Source organism: Mustelus asterias, unplaced genomic scaffold (assembly GCF_964213995.1).
Source record: "Mustelus asterias unplaced genomic scaffold, sMusAst1.hap1.1 HAP1_SCAFFOLD_182, whole genome shotgun sequence".
NCBI classification, from domain to species: domain Eukaryota; kingdom Metazoa; phylum Chordata; class Chondrichthyes; order Carcharhiniformes; family Triakidae; genus Mustelus; species Mustelus asterias.
In genome coordinates, this window is record NW_027590181.1 from 299,164 (window position 1) to 325,720 (window position 26,557).

The window sequence follows — 26,557 nt, forward strand, 5'->3', positions numbered from 1 at the left end:
GATGCTGGGGATCACAGGAGGAGGCCGAGATGAATGATCCACTCAGCACTTCTGGCTGAAGATTGTTGCGAATGCTGCAGCCTTGTCTTTTGCACAGTCATGCTGGGCTCCTCCATCATTGAGGATTTGTGGAGCCTCCTCCTCCAGTGAGTTGCTGGATGTGGCAGAACTGCAGAGTTTAGATCTGATCCTGATTGTGGAATTGCTTAGCTCTGTCTATCACTTGCTGCTTATAACATTTGGCATGCATGTATAGTCCAATACAGCAGCTTCACTAGGTTGACACCTCATTTTTAAGCATGCCTGGTGCTGCTCCTGGCATGTCCTCCTGCACTCTTCATTGGGGGAGGCGATGGCCGAGTGGTATTATCGCTAGATTATTAATCCAGAAACTCAGCTAATGTTATGGGGACCCGGGTTCGAATCCCGCCACGGCAGATGGCGGAATTTGAATTCAATAAAATGTATCTGAAATTAAGAATCTACCGATGACCATCAAACCTTTGTCGATTGTCGGAAAAACCCATCTGCTTCACTAATGCCCTTTAGGGAAGGAAATCTGCCATCCTTACCTAGTCTGGCCTGCATGTGACTCCAGCGCCACAGCAATGTGGTTGACTCTCAACTGTCCTTCAAGGACAACTAGGGATGGGCAATAAATGCTGGCCAGCCAGTGATGCCCATATCCCACGAATGAATGAAAAAAAGAACCAGTGTTGATCACTTGATCACCTGGCTTGCTGGTAGTTGTAGAGTTACAGATTATGGTTGAGTACAATTCTGCTGCTGATGATGGCCCACAGAGCCTCACCCCTAATGCTCAGTTCTGTTCAAAATGTATCTAATTGAGCACAGTAGTACACAATACAATGGAGGGTATCTTCAATGTGGATTCCACAAGGACTGCACAATGTTTACTCCTAGCGATAATATCATGGACAGATGCATCTGTGGCTGACAGGTTGGTAAGAATCAGGTCATGAATGTTGAGTTTTACAGCACAGCAAGGGGTCCTTCAGCCCATCATTTCTGTGCTGGCCACCAAGCATCTATATTCTTGAATCCTATTTTCCAGCACTTTGTCTGTAGCCTTGAATGCAATGGGCTTTCAAGTGCTTGTCCAAATGCTTCTTAATCATTGTACCAGCAACAAGTTTGATCCTCAACTGGATTCATTATCCAAGTTACTGATGCTGTATAGAAACAATGGGGATCCAAACAGTGATCCTAGTGGATCTGAAGATCACCCAGCAGGGCTCGAGATCTCCCAGGTGCACTCAGTCCAATCATTTTCGCTGCTTCTTCAAAGACCTTCCCTCCATCCGAAGGTGAGAGGTGGGGAAGTTTACCGATGATTGCACAGTGCTCTGTACGTTGACATGTGTAGAGATACCGAAACAGTCCTTGCCCAAATGTAAGTTTAAAATTTATTTTTTAGTGTCACAAGTAGGCTTACATTAACACTGCAATGATGTTACTGTGAAAATTCCCCAGTCACCATGCTCCGGCGCCTGTCTGGGTATACTGAGGGAGAATGTAGCATGGCCAATGCACCTAACAGTCTTTCAGACTGTGAGAGGAAACCAGAGCACCTGGAGAAAACCCACGCAGACACTGGGAGAACGTGCAGATCCGCACACACAGTGACCCAAGGCGGGAATCGAACCCGGGTCCCTGGCGCTGTGAGGCAGCAGTGCTAACCACTGTGCCACCGTGCCGCCCCGCATTGCAACATCTGAAAAATATTCAGGCTTGAGCTGACAAGTGCCAAGTGAAACTCACGCCATCTAAATGTGAGGCCGTAGTGATCTCCAACAAGAGATCAATGGTATCACCATCAATGTATCTCCACCACCAAAGTCCCAGGGTTACCATTGACCAGAAATTTAAATAGAACAGTAAGAAGTCTCACAACACCAGGTTGAAGTCCAACAGGTTTATTTGGAATCACTGAGCTTTCGGGACACTGCTTCTTCATCAGGTGATTGATCCTGATTGAGGAGCAGTGCCCCAAAAGCTCATGATTCCAAATAAACCTGTTGCACTTTAACCTGGTGTTGTGAGACTTCTCACTGTGCCCACCCCAGTCCAACACCGGCATCTCCACATCATAAATAGAACAGCCCTAAATATAGTGGCTGCAAGAGCAGGTCAGTTCTACAGCAAGTAACTCCCAAAGCCTGTCCACCATCTACAAGGCACAAAGCAGGGGTGCAATGAAATACATTCCACAGGCCTGGATGAGTACAGCTCCAACATCACTGGCAGCAGTGTACACCATCGAAGTTTCCATTGACAGCATCTTCCAAACCGAGACTTCTATCAGCTAGGACAAGGGCAGCAGATGCAAGGAAGCACCGTCACCTGTAAGTTCCCTTCTAAGTTACTCACCATCCTGACTTGGAGCTATTTTGTCATTCCTTTACTGTCAATGGGTCAAATTAATGGAACACCACTGTAGGTGTAGCGGCAGCACATAGACTGCAGCGACTCAAGATGACAGTTTGAGGACCACTTTCTCAAGGACAGTTGGGATGGGTAATTAATGCTGGCCGAGCCAGCAATGCTCACATCCCATGGACTAATGAAAAGTTTCAAAAGGGCATTTTCAAGAAAATCAGAACTCACGCTCTTCCAGCAGGTGTTAGTATCTCCCTGCAAGAGTCGAGAACTTCCAGCAGGACTCGCAGGGCAGGATTTTCCAGCCATGCTCGCCCCCAAGACTGGAAAATCCCGCCCGTGGTCAATGGAGCTTTGCATGGTCCTTGTCCCACCTGCTACGATTCCCGTAGCTGGTGGGACGGGAAAATTCCACCCAAAATTTCCCACAATCTCACTATTTTCTGAGCCACTTCCTTACACTTCGCCACATCATCCCGCTGCCCTGGCAAAGCAGCCAGCATAATTAAGGACCCCACGCACCCTGGACATTCTCTCTTCCACCTTCTTCCATCGGGAAAACGATACAAAAGTCTGAGGTCACATACCAACCGACTCAAGAACAGCTTCTTCCCTGCTGCCAGCAGACTTTCGAATGGACCTACCTTGCATTAAGTTGATCTTTCTCTACACCCTAGCTATGACTGTAACACTACATTCTGCACTCTCTCATTTCCTTCTCTATGAACAGTATACTTTTTCTCTATAGTGCACAAGAAACAATACTTATCACTATATGTTAATACGTGTGACAATAATAAATCAAATCAAATCAAACACTGACATTCATCCTATTGACTTTCAGTTCAATTAGAATTATTTGTGTGGAATTTTATTAAAATGTTCTAAAGCTCTAAATCAGCTGCAGGGGGAGAAGGGGCACTGTTCTATTGGTCATCTCCTCCAAGACCTCAAGTGATTGATGTTTTTCACTTACTCATGTTATTGTTATAATGTAACCAATGATAACAAGCTGTGAGGATCAGCTGGTCAACTCCACTATAAATAGAAAGCAGGTGGGGATTGTGGGGAACTTGTGTGACCCAGGGTGTGGCCCAAGTGGTGGTGGAATGACATTTCTTTCATAGAATCCTACAGTGCAGAAGGAGGCCATTCAGCCCATTGAGTCTGCACCGACCACAGGCCCTATCCCCATAACCCCATGCATTTACCCTAGCCAGCCCCCCTGACACTAAGGGGCAATTTAGAGTCATAGAGCCATAGAGTCGTAGTCACAGCATGGAAACAGGCCATTCGGCCGAACTTGTCCATGCCGCCATTTTTTTAAATCCGCTAAGATAATCCTAATTGCCCGCATTTGACCCATATCCCTCTACACTCATCTTACCCATGTAACAGTCTACTTTTTAAAAGACAAAATTGTACCCGCCTCTACTACTACCTCTGGCAGCTTGTTCCAGACACTCACCACCCTCTGTGTGAAAAAATTGCCCCTCTGAACACTTCTGTAGCTCTCCCCTCTCAACTTAAACATATGCCCTCTAGTTTTAGACTCCCCTACCCTTGGCAAAAGATATTGACTATCTACCTTGTCTATGCCCCTCATTATTTTATAGACCTCTATAAGGACACCCCTCAGCCTTCTACGCTCCAGAGAAAAAAGTCCCAGTCTATCCAGCCTCTCCTTATAACTCAAACAATCAAGTCCCGGCAGCATCCTAGTAAATCTTTTCTGCACTCTTTCTAGTTTAATAATATCCTTTCTATAATAGGATGACCAGAACTGCACACAGTATTCCAAGTGTGGTCTTACCAATGTCTTGTACAACTTCAACAAGATGTCCCAACTCCTGTATTTAATGTTATGACCAATGAAACCAAGCATGCGGAATGCCTTCTTCACCACTCTGTCCACCTGTGACTCCACTTTCAAGGAGCTATGAACATGTACCCCTAGATCTCTTTGTTCTGTAACTCTCCACAATGCCCTACCATTCACTGAGTAAGTCCTGCCCTGGTTCAATCTACCAAAATGCATCACCTTGCATTTGTCTAAATTAAACTCCATCTGCCATTCGTCAGCCCACTGGCCCAATTGATCAAGATCCTGTTGCAATCGGAGATACCTTTCTTCACTAGGCCACCAATCTTTGTGTCATCTGCAAACTTACTAACCATGCCTCCTATATTCTCATCCAAATCATTAATATAAATGAAAATAACAGTGGACCCAGCACTGATCCCTGAGGCACACCGCTGGTCACAAGCTTCCAGTTTGAAAAACAACCCTCTACAACCACCCTCTGGCTTCTGTCATCCAGCCAATTTTGTATCCATTTAGCTACCTCACCCTGGATCCCATGAGATTTAACCTTGTGCAGCAACCTACCATGCGGTACCTTGTCAAAGGCCTTGCTAAAGTCCATGCAGACAACATCAACTGCACTGCTCTCATCTACCTTCTTGGTTACCCCTTCAAAAAACTCAATCAAATTTGTGAGGCATGATTTTCCACTCACAAAGCCATGCTGATGGTCCCTAATCAGTCCTTGTGTCTCTCAATACCTGTAGATCCTGTCTCTCAAAATACCTTCCAACAACTTACCCACCACAGATGTGAGGCTCACTGGCCTGTAGTTCCAAGACTTTTCCCTGCAGCCCTTTTTAAACAAAGGCACAACATTTGCCACCCTCCAATCTTCAGGCACCTCAGGCAATTTCCTTCCTAGCCTCCCACAATGTTCTGGGATACACTTCCTCAGGTCCCAGGGATTTATTTACCTTGGTGCGCTTTAAGACTTCCAGCACCTCTTTCTCTGTAATATGTACATTCCTCAAGACATCATTATTTATTTCCCCAAGTTCTCTCACATCCATGCTTTTCTCAACAGTAGATACTGATGAGAAATATTCATTCAGGATCTCACCCATCTCTTGTGGATCCGCACATAGATGACCTTGTTGATCCTGAAGAGGCCCGACTCTCTCCCTTGTTACTCTTTTGCCCTTTATGTATTTGTAGAAGCTCTTTGGATTCTCCTTTGCCTTATCGGCCAAAACAATCTCGTGTCCCCTTTTTGCCCTCCTGATTTCTCTGTTAACTCTACTCCTTCACTCCCTGTACTCTTCAAGGGATTCACTTGATCCCAGCTGCCTATGCATGTCATGTGCCTCCTTCTTCTTCTTGACCAGGGCTTCAATATCCCGAGTCATCCCGAGTTCCCTACGTCTGCCAGCCTTGCCCTTTGCTCTAAGAGGAATGTGCTTACCCTGTACCCTGGTACAGGGCATGGCCAATTTTAGCATGGCCAAACCACCTAACCCGCACATCTTTGGACTGTGGAAGGAAACCGCAGCACCCGGAGGAAACCCACGCAGACATGGGGAGAATGTCCAAACTACACACAGATAGTGACCCAAGCCGGGAATCGAACCCGGGTCTCTGGCGCTGTGAGGCCATGATGTGGAGATGCCGGCGTTGGACTGGGATAAGCACAGTAAGAAGGCAGCAGTGCTAACCACTAACACTGGCTTCATGAAACCTTTTCTTTGACTTACTTTGCGAGGTTCGTTCTTTTATTGCTTGCAACTGGAGTCCTTACTGCCGGATGAACTACTCGTCCCAACCACCCCTTCGAGGGTATTCATTTCTCCGTTACCTGTTTTTGATATTTAATTATCTGGTGCAAATATTTCACACAAGCAAGCAGGAAAGTGGGGTAATGGCACAATGAGATCAGCCATGATCATTTTGAAAGGCTTGAGAGGACAAATGACTTTGTTCTGTTCTTGTATCTTGTGAGGTTTTCACCCCCACTGCAGAAATTACTACACTGAACATTCAAAATTGGTCATAATTTTATCCCTTTGCAGCCCTGTAAAAGTATCGATTTTTGTGGCATGCAGCATTGAAATAACTAACAACTTGATGAGACTGTTGGTTGAGCATTCAGCTGTACGCTAGTTAGCTTGGAATCCTGAGCAGCTGTAAGTGAAGCTAAATACCGCTAATAATTTATAATTCTGAGGGATTGGTTCCAGTTGACGTGCTATAGCCTGGATCCAGAGCTCGAACAGAGGAACGCTCTGCCCAGGTATATATGTAACAGTGAAACGTTGTATCTGCACATTGACTGTCCTTTGTTTGCAGTTTCTCACCATGTTTCATCAGCTTTGTGTAGGCAGAGTACTATTTCAGTCTATCTGTGGGCGGCTGAATTTAATTAGGCAGAGCCTGCTTGCTCACATATGCTTTTGCGAGCTTTAGCATTCTCGCCGCGGTTAAATACCCGACCAGATTATTAAAAAAAACAAATTAGCTCCTGGTCACAATTAAAGTACCTTTTGTTCCATATGCAGGGGACATCTCTCTTTTTAAGATTTGAAGTCTTTGGGAACATGATATGTGCAGCACTCTGCTAATTTTACGCTTCTGCCAATTTCCCCTAATTTTGAACCAAATGAAAGGTAACAATCTGGAAGCGCAGCTCCTCGATGTCTCTGTTAAAGCATGGCAGTTAGTGCCAAAAATGTCACTGTTACTTGTCGGAGAAGATATGCTAAACAGGAATGCCGTGTGTCAAAGCCACATGCTTGTTTCATCTCGCTCTACCGAACGCTTCCTCCTGATTATCACTTGGTCCAAGAACGTCTTATGAATGAATTCAAAAGGAGTGTGAAGAGAAGGTTATGAAGTAACGCTACAACCTATAATCTTTGTGGCTATATCTGTTTGTACCAAACACACACACACAGGCTTTATCTTTTTAACCACTCATTCATAGTCACTGCGAGAAAATCCTTGCCTCATTCTTACATTAATCCTTTATCAGCATGGAGAAAAGTATTACTGTAATTTTCCATGTTTACATAACGTGCTTAAAAACGAGAAAAACAATTAAAAACAATAATATTTAGCTCAGTATTCACTGGAAGTAGAGTGACTTGCAACTGAACATGATAATGTCAATGAGAAGATTCTTTCTGGGAGCTTCTTGCGTAACCTATTCAGTTCAGGCAAAGTCAGTCAACCGCACAGGAACAAGCGATTCAGGTCATCATTGCCATGCTGGCTTTTCCTAGAACAACCACAAACCTATCCCCCTGACCAGCTTTCAAAAACAACAACTCTCTCTCCATTTAGATAGTAAGTCGTCTTTCCATTTTTCCAACGAAATGGATAAGCTCACACTTATCCACATTAAACTCCATCTGCCACTCTTTGGCCCACTCACCTGTCTAAATCCATTTGTAAATTTCTTATTTCCTCGTTGCAACTTACTGTCCCATCTATTTTAATGTCATCTGCAAATTTAGCTACTGTACCTTCTATCCTGAATCATTAATGTAGATTGTAAATAGTTGGGGCCTGAGGACCGAACCCTGTGACACCCCACTAGTTACATCGTGCCAACTGGAAAAAGATCCATTTATTCCATCTCTCTGCCTTCTGCCAGTTACAGTAAGAGTTTTAACAACACCAGGTTAAAGTCCAACAGGTTTATTTGGTAGCAAATATCATTAGCTTTCGGAGCGCTGCTCCTTCGTCAGATGGAGTGGAAATCTGCTCTCAAACAGGGCACAGAGACACAAAATCAAGCTACAGAATACTGATTAGAATGCGAATCTCTACAGCCAACCAGGTCTTAAAGATACAGACAATGTGAGTGGAGGGAGCATTAAGCACAGGTTAAAGAGATGTGTATTGTCTCCAGACAGGACAGCCTGCAAGTCCAGGAGGCAAGCTGTGGGGGTTACTGATAGTGTGACATAAACCCAACATTCCAGTTTAGGCCGTCCTCATGCCAGTTAGCCAGTCTTCTTTCTAAGCTAATAAATTACCCCTAATGCCATGTGATCTTACCTTGTGTATTAACCTTTTGTGTAGCACCTTATCAAATGCCTTCCTGAAGTCCACATATACTACATCTACAGCATCCCCATTACCTACTTGGCTTGTTACATCTTCGATGAACTCAAGCAAATTAGTCAAACATGATTTACCCTTCATAAAACCACACTGACTTCAAAAAGACTTCATAAAAGTCTCACATTTATTGAGTGCCCTTTGCAAACACAAGGCATCCCAAAGTGTTTGACAGCAAATGAAGTGTTTGTGAGGTGTAGCCTATTGTAATGTAGGAAATAGAGTAGCGATGGCCGAGTGGTATTATCACTAGACTACTAATCCAGAAAACTCAGCTAATGTTCTGGAGACCCGGGTTCGAATCCCATCACGGCAAATGTCGGAATATGAATTCAATAAAAATATCTGGAATTAAGAATCTACTGATGACCATGAAACCATTGTTGATTGTCAGCAAAACCCATCTGGTTCACTAATGTCCTTTAGGGAAGGAAATCTGCCATCCTTACTTGCTCTGGCCTACGTGTGGCTCCAGAGCCACAGCAATGTGGTTGAATCTTCAACTGCCCTTGGGCAACTAAAGATGGGCAATAAATGCTGGCCAGCCAGTGATGCCCATGTCCCATGAATGAATGAAAAAAAAAGTGGCAGGTAATTTGTACACAGCAAGCTCCCACAAACAACAATGCGATAATGACCAGATCATTGTGATGTTGATTGGGATAAATATTGGCAAGGGCACTGGACGGAACTTCCTTCCTCTTTTTTGAAATATGTTAGCATTGCTGCCTCGAGCGCCAGGTACCCGGGTTCGATTCCCGGCTTGAGTCACTGTCTGTGTGGAGTTTGCACGTTCTCCCCGTGCCTGTGTGGGTTTCCTCCGGGTGCTCCGGTTTCCTCCCACAGTCTGAAAGGTGTGCTGGTTAGGTACATTGACCCGAACAGGTGCCACAGTGCGGTGACTAGAGGAATTTCACAGTAACTTCATTGCAGTGTTAATGAACTTGTGACGAATAAATAAATAAACTTAAAAACTTGGCCTCTCTATGCTTACTGAGAGGGTGAGGCGGTCTTGGTTAACAGCTCATCTGAAAGACAGCACCTCAGTGTCACACTGGGAACATCAACCTTGATGTTTGAGTATCCCTGAAGTGTGACTTGAACCCACGACCGCCAAACAAAATAAAAGAACAATCCGGAATTGGTTATGTTTCAGTAAGTCGGGTGATGGAGGGCCTGAGAAACATTCAAAAGACGTGTGCTCAATCCTCCGTCTCGACTGTCATTCAGAATTGCTTCTCTGTTATTAAAAAACAAGTCCCTTTGACATTCAGGTTTTGTTTCACTTCCTGATTCGAGGTCAACAAATCAACTGTGAAGGATCAGGTTCTATTTTGTGCGAGAATGGAATCACAGTTTCACAAGCAAATGGACTTTGGACCTAATTGAGAAAACCTCGAAGGCGACAGCAAACTCGATCGATTAGGTGGTGAACCCAATCAAGTTGTGGGATTCTAAGGGAGTAAGGAATGAGCTGTGCTGTATGGTGGGGAATCATGTTAGTCATTTACAGAGAGGGGGTCGCTGGTGCAGTCTTCTATTTTTGCACAGCAATTTCATTCACACCGGACGGGATTTTCCGCCTCCAAACCCATCCCCACCCCCCCACCCCCACCCCGCATGGTGTGTTTCTGGCAGTGGAGCGTTCCGCCATTGGCCGGCAGCATAATCATAGAATTCCTTCAGTGCAGAAGGAGGCCATTCGGCCTATCGAGTCTGCACCGACCACAATCCCATCCAGGCCCAATTCCCGTAACCCCACATATTTACCCTAGCTCGTCCCCCTGACACTAAGGGGCAATTTAGCATGGCCAATCAACCTAACCTGCACATCTTTGGACTGTGGGAGGAAACTGGAGCACCCGGAGGAAACCCACGCAGACACTGGGAGAATCTTTCAGTCCTGCCAATGTCTATGCAGTTCTGTGTTGGTCGCTGGCCATGCCACCGGGGAACTCACCGTGGGAGTCACCATTGGCAGGACTGGAAGATCCTGCAGGCGGTGCTGGAAAATCATGCCCATAATTTCTGCAATCACTGCATCATGGAATGACACAGCACGGCTGAGGCTATTCGGCCCATCATGCCTGTCATAGTTCCATGAGAGAGCAATGGAATAAGTACCACTTCTGTGATGACTTCAGCCAGGCTAATGAGGTTGGCTTGCTAGAGTATGAACTACCTGATGAGTCTTGGGCGGCACGGTGGCACAGTGGTTAGCACTGCTGCCTCACAGTACCAGGGATCTGGGTTCGATTCCCGGCTTGGGTCACTGTCTGTGTGGAGTCTGCACATTCTCCCCGTGTCTGTGTGAGTTTCCTCCGGGTGCTCCGGTTTCCTCCCACAGTCTAAAAGACATGCCGGTTAGGTGCATTGACCCGAACAGGCGCTGGTGTGTAGTGACAAGGAGAATTTCACAGTAGCTTCATTGCAGCGTTACAGCCAGAAAAGAAGTACCTGATGAGTCCTAATTGATGGTTAAATCAGGGAGCTTCATGCTCCCTATTTAAAGCAGATGTGTCAGACTCCCAGCCTGCATTCAGCAGGGAGCAGCAGGAGAGCTGGCTGTGTACAGAAGTATGGTGTAAATAAAGTAACTTGGTGACGGGACTCTCGCCTCCATGGAGTTATTACAACTTCCATGCTCTTTCCTCATGGGTCTGCACATTTGTCCCCTTCAATATTCACTTCATTCCTTTTTGAACATCCTTTCAGCCGGATACATTCCAAATCATAATAGCTCAGTGTGTGAAGATCATACTCCTCACCTCTCCTCAAACTCCCATCAATCAGTGTCCTCCAGTTACCCATCCATCTATCACCCTGACGTTTCTCCTAATTTTCTCTATCAATATCCTTCATGGTTTTGAATATTTCCGTTCTCATTCTTTTTCAGAGTGTCAGTTAACGTTTCGAGTCCAAATGACCCTCCGACAGAACTGAAGAAAAGTGGGAATGTAAAGCTTTACATTGCCACGTTCTTTGCCTTTCATTCTTTATCAGAGTGTCTGCTCGGGCAGGAAAAGTGGGGCACTGCCAGCTTTACCCGTCAATTTTTTTAAACACACAGGAAAGAAAATCCTGAAGGTGGGTCCCACAGCTACCCACCATGGACACAGAATCCGCCCCCCCCCCGCATCCCCCCCAGGGATGCCCCCCCCCCCCCAATGGATACAGACCTCCCCCCAGGCACACCCTCCCCCAACCACGGAACTGGAACCACCCCCCACCCCAAACCTCCCCAACAGATGCCACCCACTGGCTCTTCCTCTTGGCATTGCCCCCCATGAGACTGCCCAGGTGCTGTTGCCAGGGGGATGTGCCAGATGGGCATTGCCTGGACATGACCCGCTTCCCCCTTGTGGGCTGCACCTACCTGTGCACCCCCGGCGGATTCTGTTCGCCACCTCCCGGTTTTGCGAAATCCGTGGTAAACCCCGCTGACATGATGCCTCACTGGCTGGGGGGGGGGGGTGGGGGGGGGTGGGGGGGGGGGGGGGGGGGAGGGGGCTGCAGAATATCCCTACGTAGAACCATGATACAGCGCCGAGTGCCACTAAGTGTATGTGAACGTATGCTAAATAGGTTCCTGACCTTTCATGGTGGGGGAAGGGTGGGCAGGGAGAATCATGCAGGGAAATCCCACCAGAGTGAGAGCCATTTGTGGGACCACTCCTCGTTTCTCCGCCATTCCCGTCCGATGAAAACGGGAGGGCAGAAAATTCCCTCCAATATTCCTTTACCCTTATCTGCTCTTAAGGAGAACCAAACCCCTGTTTTCCCTCATCTTCACATTTGGCTGAAGCTTTGTGTCACTGGTACCATTCTGGGACAATTCTGCTGTGCCCTCTCTAAGCCTCCACATCTACAGTGTCCTGAATAAAATCCACCACTGCAGCCAGAGTCAAACCCAGTGATCTCGAAAGGATTTTGTTCTCCATGTCGTCGTTTAGAAAGCCCAAGCATCCTGCTTGCTTTTTTTCTCTCGCACCCTTCACAATTTGCCCTGCCACCTTCACGGACTTGTTTGCGTAGATTGGCAGGTCTCTCTGATCTTCCATCTCCTAAGTTAAGTTAAGTTAATTTCTTTATTAGTGTCACAAGTAAGGCTTATATTAACACTGCAATGAAGTTAATGTGAAATTCCCCTAGTCGCCACACTCCGGTGCCTGTTCGGGTCAATGCACATCTTTCAGACTGTGGGAGGAAACCGGAGCACCTGGAGGAAACCCACGCAGACACGGGGAGAACGTGCAGACTCCGCACAGGCAGTGACCCAAGCCAGGAATTGAACCCGGGTCCCTGGCGCTGTGAGGCAGCAGTGCTAACTGTGCCACCGTGCTGCTCCTGCCCAGCTCCCCTTGAAGTATGTTACTGTCCTCCGCACTGTAAAGATCCAAAGGTGATTTACTGTGGGTGGAAGTAACAGACACTTGGGGCGTGCTGGAAAAAAAAGTTGGCGGCAGAGATAAATTGGGAGAAGATTTTAAAGATGGAGATAGTGGGGGTTGGGGAGCTCCAGAAGGGAGCTTCTCCTCTGGTTTGACTCGAGATTTCGAAGGGTAATTATCTGATTACATAGAGCCTAAACCCTGAAAGCTTCATCTGTAAGTAGCTGTTGCCAGGCAACTGAGCAAGGTACTTTAAAGTAGCCAAGAACACAATTTCATGGGGGCAGGAAAACTAATTGGACCAGCCCTGCTTCAATACTCATGGGTCAGTGGAGCACTGTTAATAGAAGTCAGTCGCTGCCTTCCAGTGTCAAACTCCACACGCCAGTTGAACAAAAGTCTGTTTACATAAAATTGAAAGAGACGGGCCATCATTACGGCGACAACCTGTTTTCAAACATAATTTTCCCATCACTAGGCAATCATGAGGCCACCGGGCCAACATTTCCAACACACACTCAGAGCAAGCAAGGCATCCCTACCCTTAATACACAGTGCAAGAATGACCCCGGTAGTTGCAAGTTCCTGTTCCACCACTACTACATGATCGTTTTAATGTCTTTTATGGCGTCCCTCTTTTTATTTTATTCATTCATGAGACATTGGCATCGCTGGCTGGCCAGCATTTTTTGCTCATCCCTAGTTGCCCTTGAGAAGGTGGTGGTGAGCTGCCTCCTTGAGTCGCTGCAGAGCACGTGCTGTGGGTTGACCCACAATGCCTTTAGGGAGAGAATCCCAGGATTTTGACCCAGCGACTGTGAAGGAACGGCGATATATTTCCAAGTCAGGATGGTGAGTGGCTTGGAGGGGATCTTACAGGTGGTGGTGTTCCCATGTATCTGCTGCCCTTGTCCTTCTAGATAGGAGTGGCCGTGGGTTTGGAAGGTGCTGTCTAAGGATCTTTGGTGAATTTCTGCAGTGCATCTTGTAGCTATTGCACATTGCTACTACTGAGCATCGGTGGTGGAGGGAGTGGATGTTTCTGGATGTGGTGTCAATCAAGCGGGTTGCTTTGTCTTGGATGGTGTCAAGCTTCTTGAGTGTTGTTGGAGCCGCACCCATCCAGGCAAGTGGGGAGTGTTCGATCACACTCCTGACTTGTGCCTTGTAGATGGTGGACAGACATTGGGGAGTCAGGAGATGAGTTACTGGCCACAGTATTCCTAGCCAAGGTATCAAATCATTTCTTTCAGCAGCCCTACAGAGCAGTTACATCAATATCTATCCTTGTGCTTTCCCTGAAGGAGTAACAGATTCACAGATATGAATCTCTTAGCAATTTTTGGTTGAAGTTGTGAATCTGTTAGTAACCTGTCATATCTTCCAGCTTGATTTCAAAGTAACCAGTAAAATACAAGTTGAGTTCTAGCCCCCTGAAATGTACTTCCAGTCATGATGACAGCAATTCTGTGGACTCAATGCAGCCAGCACTGCAGAACCATGTTGTATGGAGCACTGAGTAACCAACCATGGGCCCGATTCTCCCACCCCGACGTGCACGTTTTCTGGCGTGTCGGGTTGGGTGATGCACGTGTCGGCCACTTTGCGGGATTCACGGATGCATTCCCGACGCGTCTCCCACAGCTGGAGAGTAGGCACAGTTGGGACCATGCTGGAAACTGGTGGGAAGAAAGTTAAGTGATTTAAATCTGTTTTTAATGTATTTTAAATGCCATTATCAGGCCCAGCACGGAATTCTCCGGGCCCGATCGCATCTCCTACCCCGCCGGGGGTATTTCACTCCGGTGGGGTTTAGAGCAGCTCCCCACTTGCGGGAAACTAGCAGGAGTCCCCACCGGAGTGAAAGGGGGGCAACCGGGGAGGCCCCAGAGGGTCAGGTGCCCCCTGGGCACGGGCACCCTGGCAGTGCCAGTCTGTGCTCCTGGCACCGCCCAAGGGGCAAAGTGCCCTGCACGGGGGCACCTTGGCATCCACCAGGCATTGGGCAGTGCCAAGGGAGCGGGGCCAACGGGGTGGGGCCGAGGGGTGGGGACAATGGGGTGGGGCCTATTGTGGGCAGAGCTGGGGCAATTTGCAGGTACAATGGGGCAAGGCTAAGGGGTGGGGTCAAGCGACAGGGCCTTTTGTGGGCAGGGCCAAGGGGGCGATTGGTGGGGATGGGGCGTCCCACCGCCGCTCTGCACATAGGAGCGGTTCGGTTTGGAGGGAGGTGTGCGATCAAGGCGGGCTTGGGGGCAAGGGGGAGGGTGTGGTCGGGGCTGGCCCGGGAATGCTGTGCGGGCCACGATCGAGAGGCTGGAGGGGCAGCATGGTGAGGGTCCCGGGCTGGCCAGCAAACAGGGAGACTAACAGATTGGGGCCAGTGCACGTGCGCAGAGACCCGGAACTGTCAGACTCCGGCGTGAATACATAGACGAGATATTCTGCATTCACCCCATCCACCCCCCCCCCACCCCCCGTGTTTTCAACCCCCCGAGCGTTTAATGAGATTCACGATTGTGGTCTCTGCATTGCACAGAGTGCGGGAGATTCGAGCCTGAATTCCCACTGAAAAATCAATCGTGATTTTTCTCGCCAATTCAGCACTTTGATTTTTTTGGGGGAGAATCAGGCCCGATGTTCCTCATTATTTTGCACTCTGCAGCTTTGGGCTGCCATGTGATGTTTTGCCCTGTTGAGTTGCGCTGCATCATGTGTTGCTCTGGATTAGTGAAGTTTCCAGTCTTTTGCAGATTGTTGCTGCTGTATCTTTCTTGGTGAGTTTCTGCCCTTCAATTTCCTCGGGCTCTCTGCCGCTGAACCATCGCGACCGTGCCAGGACTGCAGCAAAAAACCCGCTGACACTTATCAACGTGGAACTCCGCAGCACTTAGGAGGGCACACCCTCAGAAAGCCTAAAGGGAATTCGGGGGCAGAGCTTTGGAAGGATATTACACAGTCCACATTTGGAGTTATGCCAAATAATGATTTTTATTCCCATGGCTGAAAAACCAAACTGAACTCTCAAAAACAGAGACTTTTTGAAACGCAGATTAAAAGTGTGACTTGACCTCGCAACAAAGATGACTACTCAATGTGCATGACTAAAGTTAAGGTTTATTTATTAGTCCCAACGAGACTTGCATTAACACTGTAATGAAGTTACTGTGAAAATCCCCGAGTCGCCACACTCCAGCGTCTGTTCGGGTCAATGCATCCAACCAGCACGTCTTTCAGACGGTGGGAGGAAATTGGAGCACCCGGAGGAAGCCCACGCAGACACGGAGAGAACATGCAAACTCCACACAGACAGTGACCCAAGCCGGGAATTGAACCTGGGTCCCTGGCGCTGTGAGGCAGCGGTGCTAACCACTGTGCCGCCCGTACGGTGTTTCACATGTTCCACATTCCAATCCATTCAGATGGAGACACCATGGGCAAGATACTCTGCAGCCACCTCACCCCGCCCCCGCCCCCACCCCCTCCCCCCGCCGTGTTTTCAGGCAGCAGAGGCAGATTCTTATTGGTCGCTGGCCGGATCTTCTGGTCACACCGATACAGCGTTTTGTGTGTCTCGCTCATCCCACCACCAGGGAGCTGTCCGCAGAGGCCGTCACTAGTCACAACCACATTCGAATCATTGGCTGACGGTCTTGTAATGGACCCACCCCTTGTGTGTTTAAACCTCTGCTTTCTCTGCAGTAAGAGGACAAGCAGCTGAGTGGGGCCCTCCATCCTTCCTCTCTCTCCCTCTCTCTCTAATCCACCATGCAAACTTTGAACCCTATTTGCTGACCATGACCATGCAGGGATGCCCCTGCGGCAGGCAGAGATTTCTCAATCGTATTCTTCCCAGCACGACCATCTCGAAGAGAACAACCAAATCAGCTGTACACATCTTTCAATCGGAAACATAGCGACCGCCAAAGGAAAGTTGCAAGACCACAAAATTGTGCCTAAGGCCAGCAGAATCACCAAATTGCAGACTGTATACCCTTTTCACTCTTCAAGGCTCTAAGTTGGCAAATCTATCCTTCCTCACACTGTAGCGTGTGTGTGCGCGCGCGTGTGTGCGTGTGTGTGTGTGTGTGTGCACGCGTGTGCGTGTGCACATGTGTGTGCGTGTATGTGTACACGTGCGTGTGTACACGTGCATGTGAATGTGGCATGTGTACGCGTGCGTGTGTACACATGCGTGTGTACACGTGTGTGTGTATGCGTGCATGTGTACATGTGCGTGTGTACACGTGTGTGTGTACGCGACCTTGTGTACGCATGCGTGTGTACGTACGTGTGTGTGTGTGTACGTGTGTGTGTAAGTGTGCGTGCATGAGAACTTGGAGTGTTTGTGCGAAAGCTGGAATGTATTTTATTGCCTTACTTACATCGGTTTAATTATAACAAAACTAACCACTTCTTTTGCTCAACTCAAAATAACCTGTCCGGCTGGTTCTTTTCATAGCACATAAACAGTTAAATACTCACTGAATTGGCAAATATATCCTTTTCAAAAACCCTATTGCAGCCACATGAGGAGGGGGAAAAGAGGGGAACCATTCAACCTTTTCTTACCTGATTGTCACAATACATTATGACAGTCTACTCCTCTCTATCGGCTGCTTCACAATTTTCAATTTGGTTTCTTGCAACAATAATGGTGTTTAAAAAAGTAACTTCCCTAAACTGCTGGAAATACTCAGCAGGTCTGGCAGCATCCATGGAGAGAGAAAAATAGAGGTGAGGTAAGTAATCCTTCACCAGGTAACAGGTCTTTTGCTTGTCCCATATAAAAACATGTCACATGACGTTTGGATTCCAAAAATAGATTGTACGGTGCTTTCTTAGAATGCATTGTCAGTTTAAACACAAGCACGCTCGGAGCTGGACTGTCCAATTCAACTTTTACAGTAAAGAAGGGGAGGGGATGAATGAGACTGTTGGTCGGAGATTGAATTGGTTCCTGGGTTCCACAAGCAAAGGGGCAGTGATCTAGCAAAAATATTCCAGTTGTTAATTTATTTCAGTTTGTGACGTTAACAATCGGTTAATCCATGAGAAGGAATGAAATGGAATAGATATCCGATGAAGCTCAACTCTCACAGTGCAGATGAGGACAGTTCCTTCAACAATCGGACAGGGAGGTTTGGTCTTCGGGTTGGGAAATTGATACTTTTTTTGTGATTGGTCAGTTTTAAAGTTTTAAGTTTATTTACTATTATTGTCACAAGTAGGCATACATTAACACTGCAATGAAGTTACTGTGAAAATCCCCTAACCGCCACACTCCGGTGCCTGTTCGGGTACACTGAGGGAGAATTTAGCATGGCCAGTGCACCTGACCAGCATGTCTTTCAGAATGGGGGAAAAGACCAGAGTACCCGGAGGAAATCCACGCAGACACGGGGAGAACGTGCAAACTCCACACAGTGACCCAAGCTGGGAATCGAACCCGGGTTCCTGGCGCTGTGAGGCAGCAGTGCTAACCACAGTGTCACCGTGCCACCCCCACTAAAAAAATAAATAAAATGCTTTTGCAAATTCAAAACGGGGAAGAGTTCATGGTCTGAAGTTCACAGAATAACAGATTTGTTGCAGCGCAGAAAGAGTCCGTTTGGCCCATCGTGTCTGAACTAGCTCCCCAAATGAGCATCATGTCTTAGTGCCATTCCCTGCACCCCTGAAGGTTGTTTATATTCAAGTAACCCCTAATTCCCCCTTGAATTCCTTGAACAAAGTAGCTCAGTAGACATCCTCCCAAGCAGGCAGATATGGCCTCATCAGACCAGAAGGCATAGGAGCCCATCGAGTCTGCTCCGCCATTCAATCATGGCTGATATTTTTCTCATCCCCATTCTCCTGCCTTTTCCCCATAACCCCTGATCCCCTCATTAATCAAGAACCTATCTATCTCTGTCTTAAAGACACTCAATGACCTGGCCTCTACGGCCTTCTGCGGCAAAGAGTTCCACAGATTCGCTGCTCTCTGGCTGAAGAAATTCCTCATCTGTTTTAAAGGATGGTCCCTTTAGCCTGAGGTTGTGCCTCTGGTTCTAGTTTTTCCTACTAGTGGAAACATCCTCTCCACATCCACTCTATCCAGGCCTCGCAGTATCCTGTGAGCTTCAATAAGATCCCCCCTCATCCTTCTAAATTCCAACGAGTACAGTCCCAGAATCCTCAACCGTTCAGTTGAAACATCTCATCCAAAAGGTCCTCTAACAATGCAAAGCTGGAGTGTCAGCTTTCATTTACATTCTTAAATCCTGGAATGGGTGTTTAACCCAAAACCTTGTGATTCAGAGGCAAGTGTTACCAACTGAGTCACAGCTGACAAGTTGTTGAATTCAATGTTGAGTCCAGAAAGCTGTTGGTGGCTGGAGGAAACACAGTAAGGAGTCTAACTACACCAGGTTAAGGTCCAACAGGTTTATTTGGTAGCAAACGCCACTAGCTTTCGGAGCGCTGCTCCTTCGTCAGATGGAGTGGAAATTCACTCCATCCGACGAAGGAGCAGCGCTCCGAAAGCTAGTGGCGTTTGCTACCAAATAAACCTGTTGGACTTTAACCTGGTGTAGTTAGACTCCTTACTGTGTTTACCCCAGTCCAACGCCGGCATTTTCACATCGTGACTGGAGGCTCAGGGTCCTGGTTCTGGATTGAATGGAGGTGTTTCCAATATCTTGCCATTCATTGTCTTAGTCCAGGTCGAGACTCTCTGGAATTTAGAAGAATGGGAGGAGATCAAGATACAAGATGATAAAAGGTATGGATAAAGTAGACGTGGAGCGGATGCTCCTGCTGGTGGGGCATTCCAGAGCGAGAGGTCATAGTTTTAGGATAAGGGGTAGCAAATATAAAACAGAATTGAGGAAAAACTACTTCTCATAAAGGGTTGTGAATCTGTGGGATTCGCTACCCCAAAGTGCGGTGGATGCTGGGACAGTGAGTAAATTTGAGGAGGAGTTAGACAGATTTTTAATTGTTAATGGGTTGAAGGGTTATGGGGAGAAGGCAGGAAAATGGGGATGTGGAGCATATCAGCCGTGATCAAATGGGGGAGCGGACTTGATGGACCGAATGGTCTAATTCTGCTCCTACATCTTATGAACTTATCTTGCGCTCATGTTCACATTTCTGTCTTGCTGCAATGTTCCAGTGAAGCTCGAGGAACAGCATCTCAGCTTTTGAGCAGGCAGTTTGCAGCTTTCTAGACTCAATATTGACGACTAAAACTCCAGACTACACTCTCTGTCTTATTGAATTTTGAGAGCATTCTTTGCCAAGTGCCAGCCTGCATCTTATTGTTGCTTTTGGACTGAGCTGACCTTTACTTGCTGTTAACACCAACTCTGGACCGTTGCGATGTTTCTTTACTACAGCCATTACCACTCTCTTTGCCTTTTATTCTATGACAGTTTTAGTTTTGAACCTCCCCCCCGTCCTCTCGCTCTCCACTCACCTCCTCTTCTGTTTCCTCTGACCCTTGCCGCTTTCTCAACAGTGTAGATCCCACCACATTTCCATCTCCCACTGTGCTCGGAACATCGGGCGGGACTTTCAGGCCCCTTCCTGTTGATAGGACCGTCCAATCCCGCTGAAGGAAATCCCCCCGCGGCAGGATCCTTGGTGACAGGGTGGGCAAGCCGTACAAAATGCCACAGACTTCGGAAGGACTGGAGGATGCTGCTGGCGGCTAATGGCAAGCCGCCTCCAACGCAGGAAAACACGTCTGGGGAGAGGGGCTGGAAAATCCCAGCCATTGACTCTGTTTCTGCTTCCACTCATGCTGCCAGACCTACTGAGTTTTTCTAGCGCTTTCTGTTTTATGATTCTTTGGTCATTTAACCCAGGGGATTAAATATTTAAATGGAGCCAATGGAACCATACAAAATGAATCGACTGTACTCCAGACGCTGGACCATGACAGGAGACTGATTAAGTATTTTCACAATAAGCCTGATTCCAATGGACAGCAAGGTGGCACAGTGGTTAGCACCGCTGCCTCACAGTGCCAAGGACCCGGGTTCGATTCCTGGCTTGGGTCACTGTCTGTGTGGAGTTTGCACGTTCTTCCCGTATCTGCGTGGGTTTCCTCCGGATGCTCCGGTTTCCTCCCACAGTCCAAAGATGTGCAGGTTAGGTGGATTGACCATACTAACTTGCTCCTTAGTGTCAGGGGAACTAGTTCAGGTAAATACATGGGGTTACGGGAACAGGGCCTGGGTGGGATTGTGGTCGGTGCAGGTTCAATGGGCTGAATGGCCTCCTTCTGCATTGTAGAATTCTATGATTCCACTATCAGAAGTCAGTTCTGCCAACTAGTTTGTTAATGTGCTCATGACTCACAAGTTTGTAAAACGTTTTGTTGTCACTTTTGCATCCAAACGAACAAAAATAACGGGCAGGGAAAGAGCTGCTGTTTAAACCAGCTGGACGGGAAAATGTGATTATGTCTTGAACGTATTCATTGGGCAGAATTTTCCTGTCCCGTCCATCACGGCAATCATAGCGGGCAGGACATGGACCATGCAAAGGTCCATTCATTTAAGGTGGGATTTTCCGGTCTTGGGGTGAGCACGGCTGGAAAATCCAAGGAGTCTGTTTAGTTTTGTGGTGGCACGGTGGCATAGTGGTTAGCACTGCTGCCTCACAGTGCCAGGGACCTGGGTTCGATTCCCTGCTCGGGTCACTGTCTGTGTGAAGTTTGAACATTCCCCGCGTGTTTATGTGGGATTCCTCCAGATACTCCAGTTTCCTCCCACAGTCCAAAGATGTGTAGGTTAGGTGGATTGGCTATGATAAATTGTCTCTTAGTGTCCCAAGATGTGTAGGTCAGGGGGATTAGCCATCATAAATGTGTGGGGCTACAGGAATAGTGTGGGGGAAAGGGCCTGGTCCTGTCAGAGAGCCGGTGTAGACTTGATGGGCCAAATGGCCTCCTTTTGCACTGTCGGGATTCTATGATTCTATCACAATGTATACAAGCCCCATCTGACATTATTTTGCGAGAGACATAGTGGGCCAGGTTAAAAAAAAAACAGCAGGGTCAATTAGAGGAGAAAATATGTCAAAATCCTTTAAAGATTCCTGAGGCAACTGCCACTTGTTCAGGAGACCACAGTGGCCCTGATTTATGTTGTAGGACGGCTGAACCTCAGAAGGTGTGCCATGCCAGTTAATTATCTGGGACTGTAGAGAATGAAGACTCACAGTAAAAGACAGCAGCTGAAACCACACTGCCGTCACTTGTTAGTAACGTGCTGTATTTCCACAGGAGAGCTGTGCCCGAGTGCTACTGTTCCGTGGAGCCATCAAAGAAGTGAAGAACTACAACAGCCAGTCACCGTTTCAGGTAAGCAAACATTTTCCTCCACCTTGCGCTGTTTCAGCAGGATGTGCCTCGGTCAGTGACACACAGTCCGAGGGCAAATGTTCCGCCGTGGGTTAGTTATGATGAGGCGGGGAAGGTGGGAGCGTTGCAAGTATTGTTATGTGTGAGGTGTGCAGTGGGTGGATAGGGATGGGGCTGGGGGGGCAAGTGTTGAAATGTTCAGACAGCCAATTATAAAGTAGTGTGAATGCAGAGAATTAATCAGTTGTTTGGTTAAGAGTGCCAGTAAGATCAATGCAGAGCCAGGGAACTGATGCATTATGTTTACCAGATTCTTTTCGAAAAAACATTGAAATTTGTTTTTAAGAGAGTTACCAAAGGCGCAGGTTTCTGATTAGAATTTAATCCTTAGATGTTAAAAATTCCATAGAGTCACAGGGCCCGATTTTACCATCAAGTTGAGTCCATTTTCAGGCGCGATAATTTGGTAAAGTCGGGCGTGAGGCGAGTAGCGTGATCCGTGCCCGCCTCCACGCCAGTTCCCCCTTTACCAAGAGCCGAAAATGGCTGCCGTAGGGACAGGGGAGGGCGGGGGGGGAGGCAGGGCCAGGGGAGGGTGGGGGGGATCTGCTGCCACTCTGCGTGTGATCCGTGTGAGGGAAGGGGGGAGGGGCCCGCAATTGATCTGGGTGGCGGTGTGGGGGGAATAAGGAGGTCAGTGATGTTGTGGCGGTGGGGCAATGTCTGTGGGAGCCAGAGGGAGGCATTATCCGGCCCAGGAGCACTGTGGCAGGAGAGTGTTTCTCTATCTTTTTTTTCTGCACATGCGCAGTTGGAGGCGCCGATCGGAGCTGCAAGATTTCGGGTGCGTTAAGCCCCGCCCATAGGTGTCTACAGCACGATTCACAATCGCTGCTATTTTTTCAGGCAGAGTGCGTATGGGGGCGCCAGAGAATGGGTCTAAAATTCAGATCTGAAACACTCTCAGTTTCAAGTCCGCCCAGCACTTCAAATGAAAATGGTAAAATAGGGCCCATTGGCTCAGAGTCACACAGCACAGAGAAGGCCCTTCAGCCCATCGGTTCTGCACCAACAATAACTATCACTAAAAGAGCAGTAATTCCATTTTCCCAAACTTGCCCCATATCTTTGACTGTTATGATATTTCAAGTGCTCATCCAAGTACATTTTAAAAGTTGTAAGATTTCCAGTCTCCGGTAGCACAGTGGGTAGCACTGCTGCTTCACAGCTCCAGGGACCTGGGTTCGATTCCCAACATGGGTCACTGTCTGTGTGGAGTTTGCACATTCTCCTCGTGTCTGCGTGGGTTTCCTCCGGGTGCTCCGGTTTCCTCCCACAGTCCAAAGATGTGCGGGTTAGGTTGATTGGCCATGCTAAAATTGCCCTTAGTGTCCTGGGATGTGTAGGTGAGAGGGATTAGTGGGTAAAATATGTAGGGATATGGGGGTAGGGTCTGGGTGGGATTGTGGTCGGTGCAGACACGATGGGCCGAATGGCCTCTTTCTGTGCTGTAGGGTTTCTAAGATTTCTATCTTCCCAGGCAGTGCATTCCAGATTCTCACCACACTGAATGAATTTTTATTCTCAAATCCCCTCTGAATCTCCTGCCCCTCACCCTAAAACTTTGTCCCCTCGTGATTGACCACTCGACCAAGGGGAACAGCTGCCCCCTGCTCACCCTGTCCATACCCCTCATAATCTTATACACCTGTGGAACTACTTGGAAATGAGCTGAGTGCTGACCTTCAAAGTCACTTAAGAAGAGAGAGGTTTGGTCTCATTGGTGTTCATGGGATTTTGTTGGAAAATTCCAGCGGGGGAACATATCTCATATAAAACCTGACCTGTTTGGTATCTCTCCTTAGGTCTTCCTACTTCCAAACGTGTCAGATAGAGGGAACCCCATTGTAATGGCACTTGGAAGAGGATTTAAAAGTTTGCCAATAAAAACAGTTCACAAGAACTTAAAGAGGAGACAGAAAATGCAGACAAAGACACCCAGTCAAAAAATGACAGAAGCTTTTTTAAATTAACTCCTGATTTGTTCTCTGATTTCTGCCTTCCTCATTTCTCGTCTCTGCTGCTGGTAGCTTCACTCACTCCAACTCCCTCTCAACCCTACATTGGTTCCCGCTCAATCGACACATCGATTTTGGAACTTTCCATGACCTCCTGCACTCCATGGGTGGGATTTTTCACATGCCCCGAAGCGTGTTTTGCGGCAGCAGGAGTGGCCTGCCATTGGTCGGTGGTGGGATCTTCCGGTCTCCCCCACTGTCAATTTCCAGATTGTAATCAGCCCCACACCAATTTCCGGCCAATTTTGCGGAAAGAAAGGGCCTGGGAGACTAGCGATCAGCTGGACGCCGGTCGTGCGCCCCGCTAGAGGCCCCCCACTGATGTCTCCTGGTCCGTTGCGCTACCCGAGCAGCACAGCGGACCAGGAGAATCCCGGCCAGGGTCTTAAATACGTGGTTGCAGAGAAATCGGATTCATTGGTTTTTTAATGGATTGCTTTGAAGTGAATGTGAAATTTGAGCTGATCAGCAGAACTTGACATAATCAAAATGCAGCAGGCATTTTTTGACTGGTTTAATCATAGGATCTTAGAGCACAGCGGGAGGGGACTCTACCCATCATGCCTGGGTTGGCTTTTTAGAAGAGAGATCCAATTAGTCCCATCGCTTGGTCCTAATTAGTGTGAGATTTTACCCCAGCTCTACATGACTGCGAACAGCAGTGTAAGACCTTCCATCCTTAAAAGACAATAATGCGTCGCCGTTTAGTTCTCGATTGCAGCGTTAGAAACACAGCCCTCCTAAAGCACGGTTTCAGTAAGTGCCTCTTTATCAAACGATACCCCAATTATAGCCCATCACCTGCATAGCATTTAAAGAAAGGAAATGTAATTAATTAAATACAAATTAATATACAATTAATGGATTCCTTTCTTTCCCTTTGTGTAAAAAATATGCACAAACAACATTTCAAAACAAATCAAAATAACTTCCATATTCTGCCCAAATTGTGAGAAATCCTTCCCACAGGAATCAAAATCTTTCGACAAGCAATCCCTCCTTGTCAGACAATCAAACAGGTGAAAACTTGCAGCCACCCATTTATAGATTCATAAAGGTTTACAGTATGGAAACAGGCCCTTTGGCCCAACTTGTCCGTGCCTTTTGTTTTAACCACTAAGCTAATCCCAATTGCCCGCATTTGGCCCATATCCCTCTATACCCATCTTACCCATGTAACTGTCTAAACGCTCTTTAAAAGACAAAATTGTACCCGCCTCTACTACTATCTCTGGCAGCTTGTTCCAGACACTCACCACCCTCTGTGTGAAAAAATTGCCTCTCTGGATCCTTTTGTATCTCTCCCCTCTCACCTTAAACCTATGCCCTCTAGTTCTAGACTCCCCTATCTTTGGGAAAAGATATTGACTATTTTAGTTAATTTTAGAATTAATTTCTCTCCAACATTTGTTTAATTCCAGAAAGGTTAATCTATGATTCTGTGATCTTTTATCATTCACCCACTTTTGTACAGCGTGCATTATCCCACAACCAAGGATTTGCCGGATGTTTACGCCCCACGGTGCTGTGGTTGCAGACCCATGCCGGCTGCCATATATACCCAGCAGGCTCTGGGGGTGATTCTTCCTGAGCAGAAAGCCTCCGGCTCATGGAGAGTCCCCTAAGCAGCAAGAGTGGTCCACCTTGTCCCCAACCCCCCGCCCACCTGTACCGGCTGAGGTTATTCACGAAGGCCCCACCTCCGCAATCTTGCCCCTCGCTTGACGTGTGTTGATCTTCAGGTGAAGTCACCACTAGGTGCAGTCTATGGTCTTCTGGGACTATGGCGACTTTACCTTTACCTTGTTAGAGTGCAGGAAACCATGATGATGTGAGGCACTCTCTGGGGAAAGCGCTGCCTGACCAGTTCAGATATCTCCAGCATGCCAATGGTCCCCTCAATCAAGGAGCATGTGGCAGAATGAGCCACATTATACTTCTCCTCTGGGGCTGCCAGCATTAGTCGCATCTTTTGGGGCTAGCCTTTGTCACCGACGAGCCAACCCTGAATGTGATGAGGTCCCTGGAAGGTCTGTGGCACCTGTGAGTGACTCAAGATGTAAGACTCGTACAAGCTTCCTCGCACTGACCTGCACAATCCACTTTTGATGATCACAAACCAGCTCCCCAGCGAGAGAGTGGAAGCCTTTTCCATTGAGGGATAAGTGGTCACTACCAGGGAGCTCTTAAAGTCATACGTGTGCAGTCAACGGCACGCTGCCCCGGTGGGAAGCCGGGGATCACCACAAATCTCAGTAATCTTGCAGCCTGGCTGGCTTCATCAAGGCAGAACTGGACATAATTGTGTGCCTGACTGAATAGGCACTGGTATCCTCTTGGATGCATTTATGAGCAGAGGACTGTGATATTCCGCAGAAATCCCCAGTGTAAACCTGCAACGAGCCATTCG

General features: G+C 47.6%; 1 protein-coding gene across 1 annotated transcript in view; it reads left to right on the top strand.

Annotated features, from left to right (window-relative positions):
- Positions 1–26,557, top strand: part of LOC144485276 (SH3 and multiple ankyrin repeat domains protein 2-like) — a gene marked incomplete at its 3' end in the record, with an annotated part of 595,748 nt that overhangs the window by 64,076 nt on the left and 505,115 nt on the right. The window contains exon 8 of the mRNA XM_078203484.1: positions 21,992–22,069. Within this exon, the coding sequence (XP_078059610.1) occupies positions 21,992–22,069 (78 nt within the window). The remainder of the gene's footprint in view (positions 1–21,991; positions 22,070–26,557) is intronic.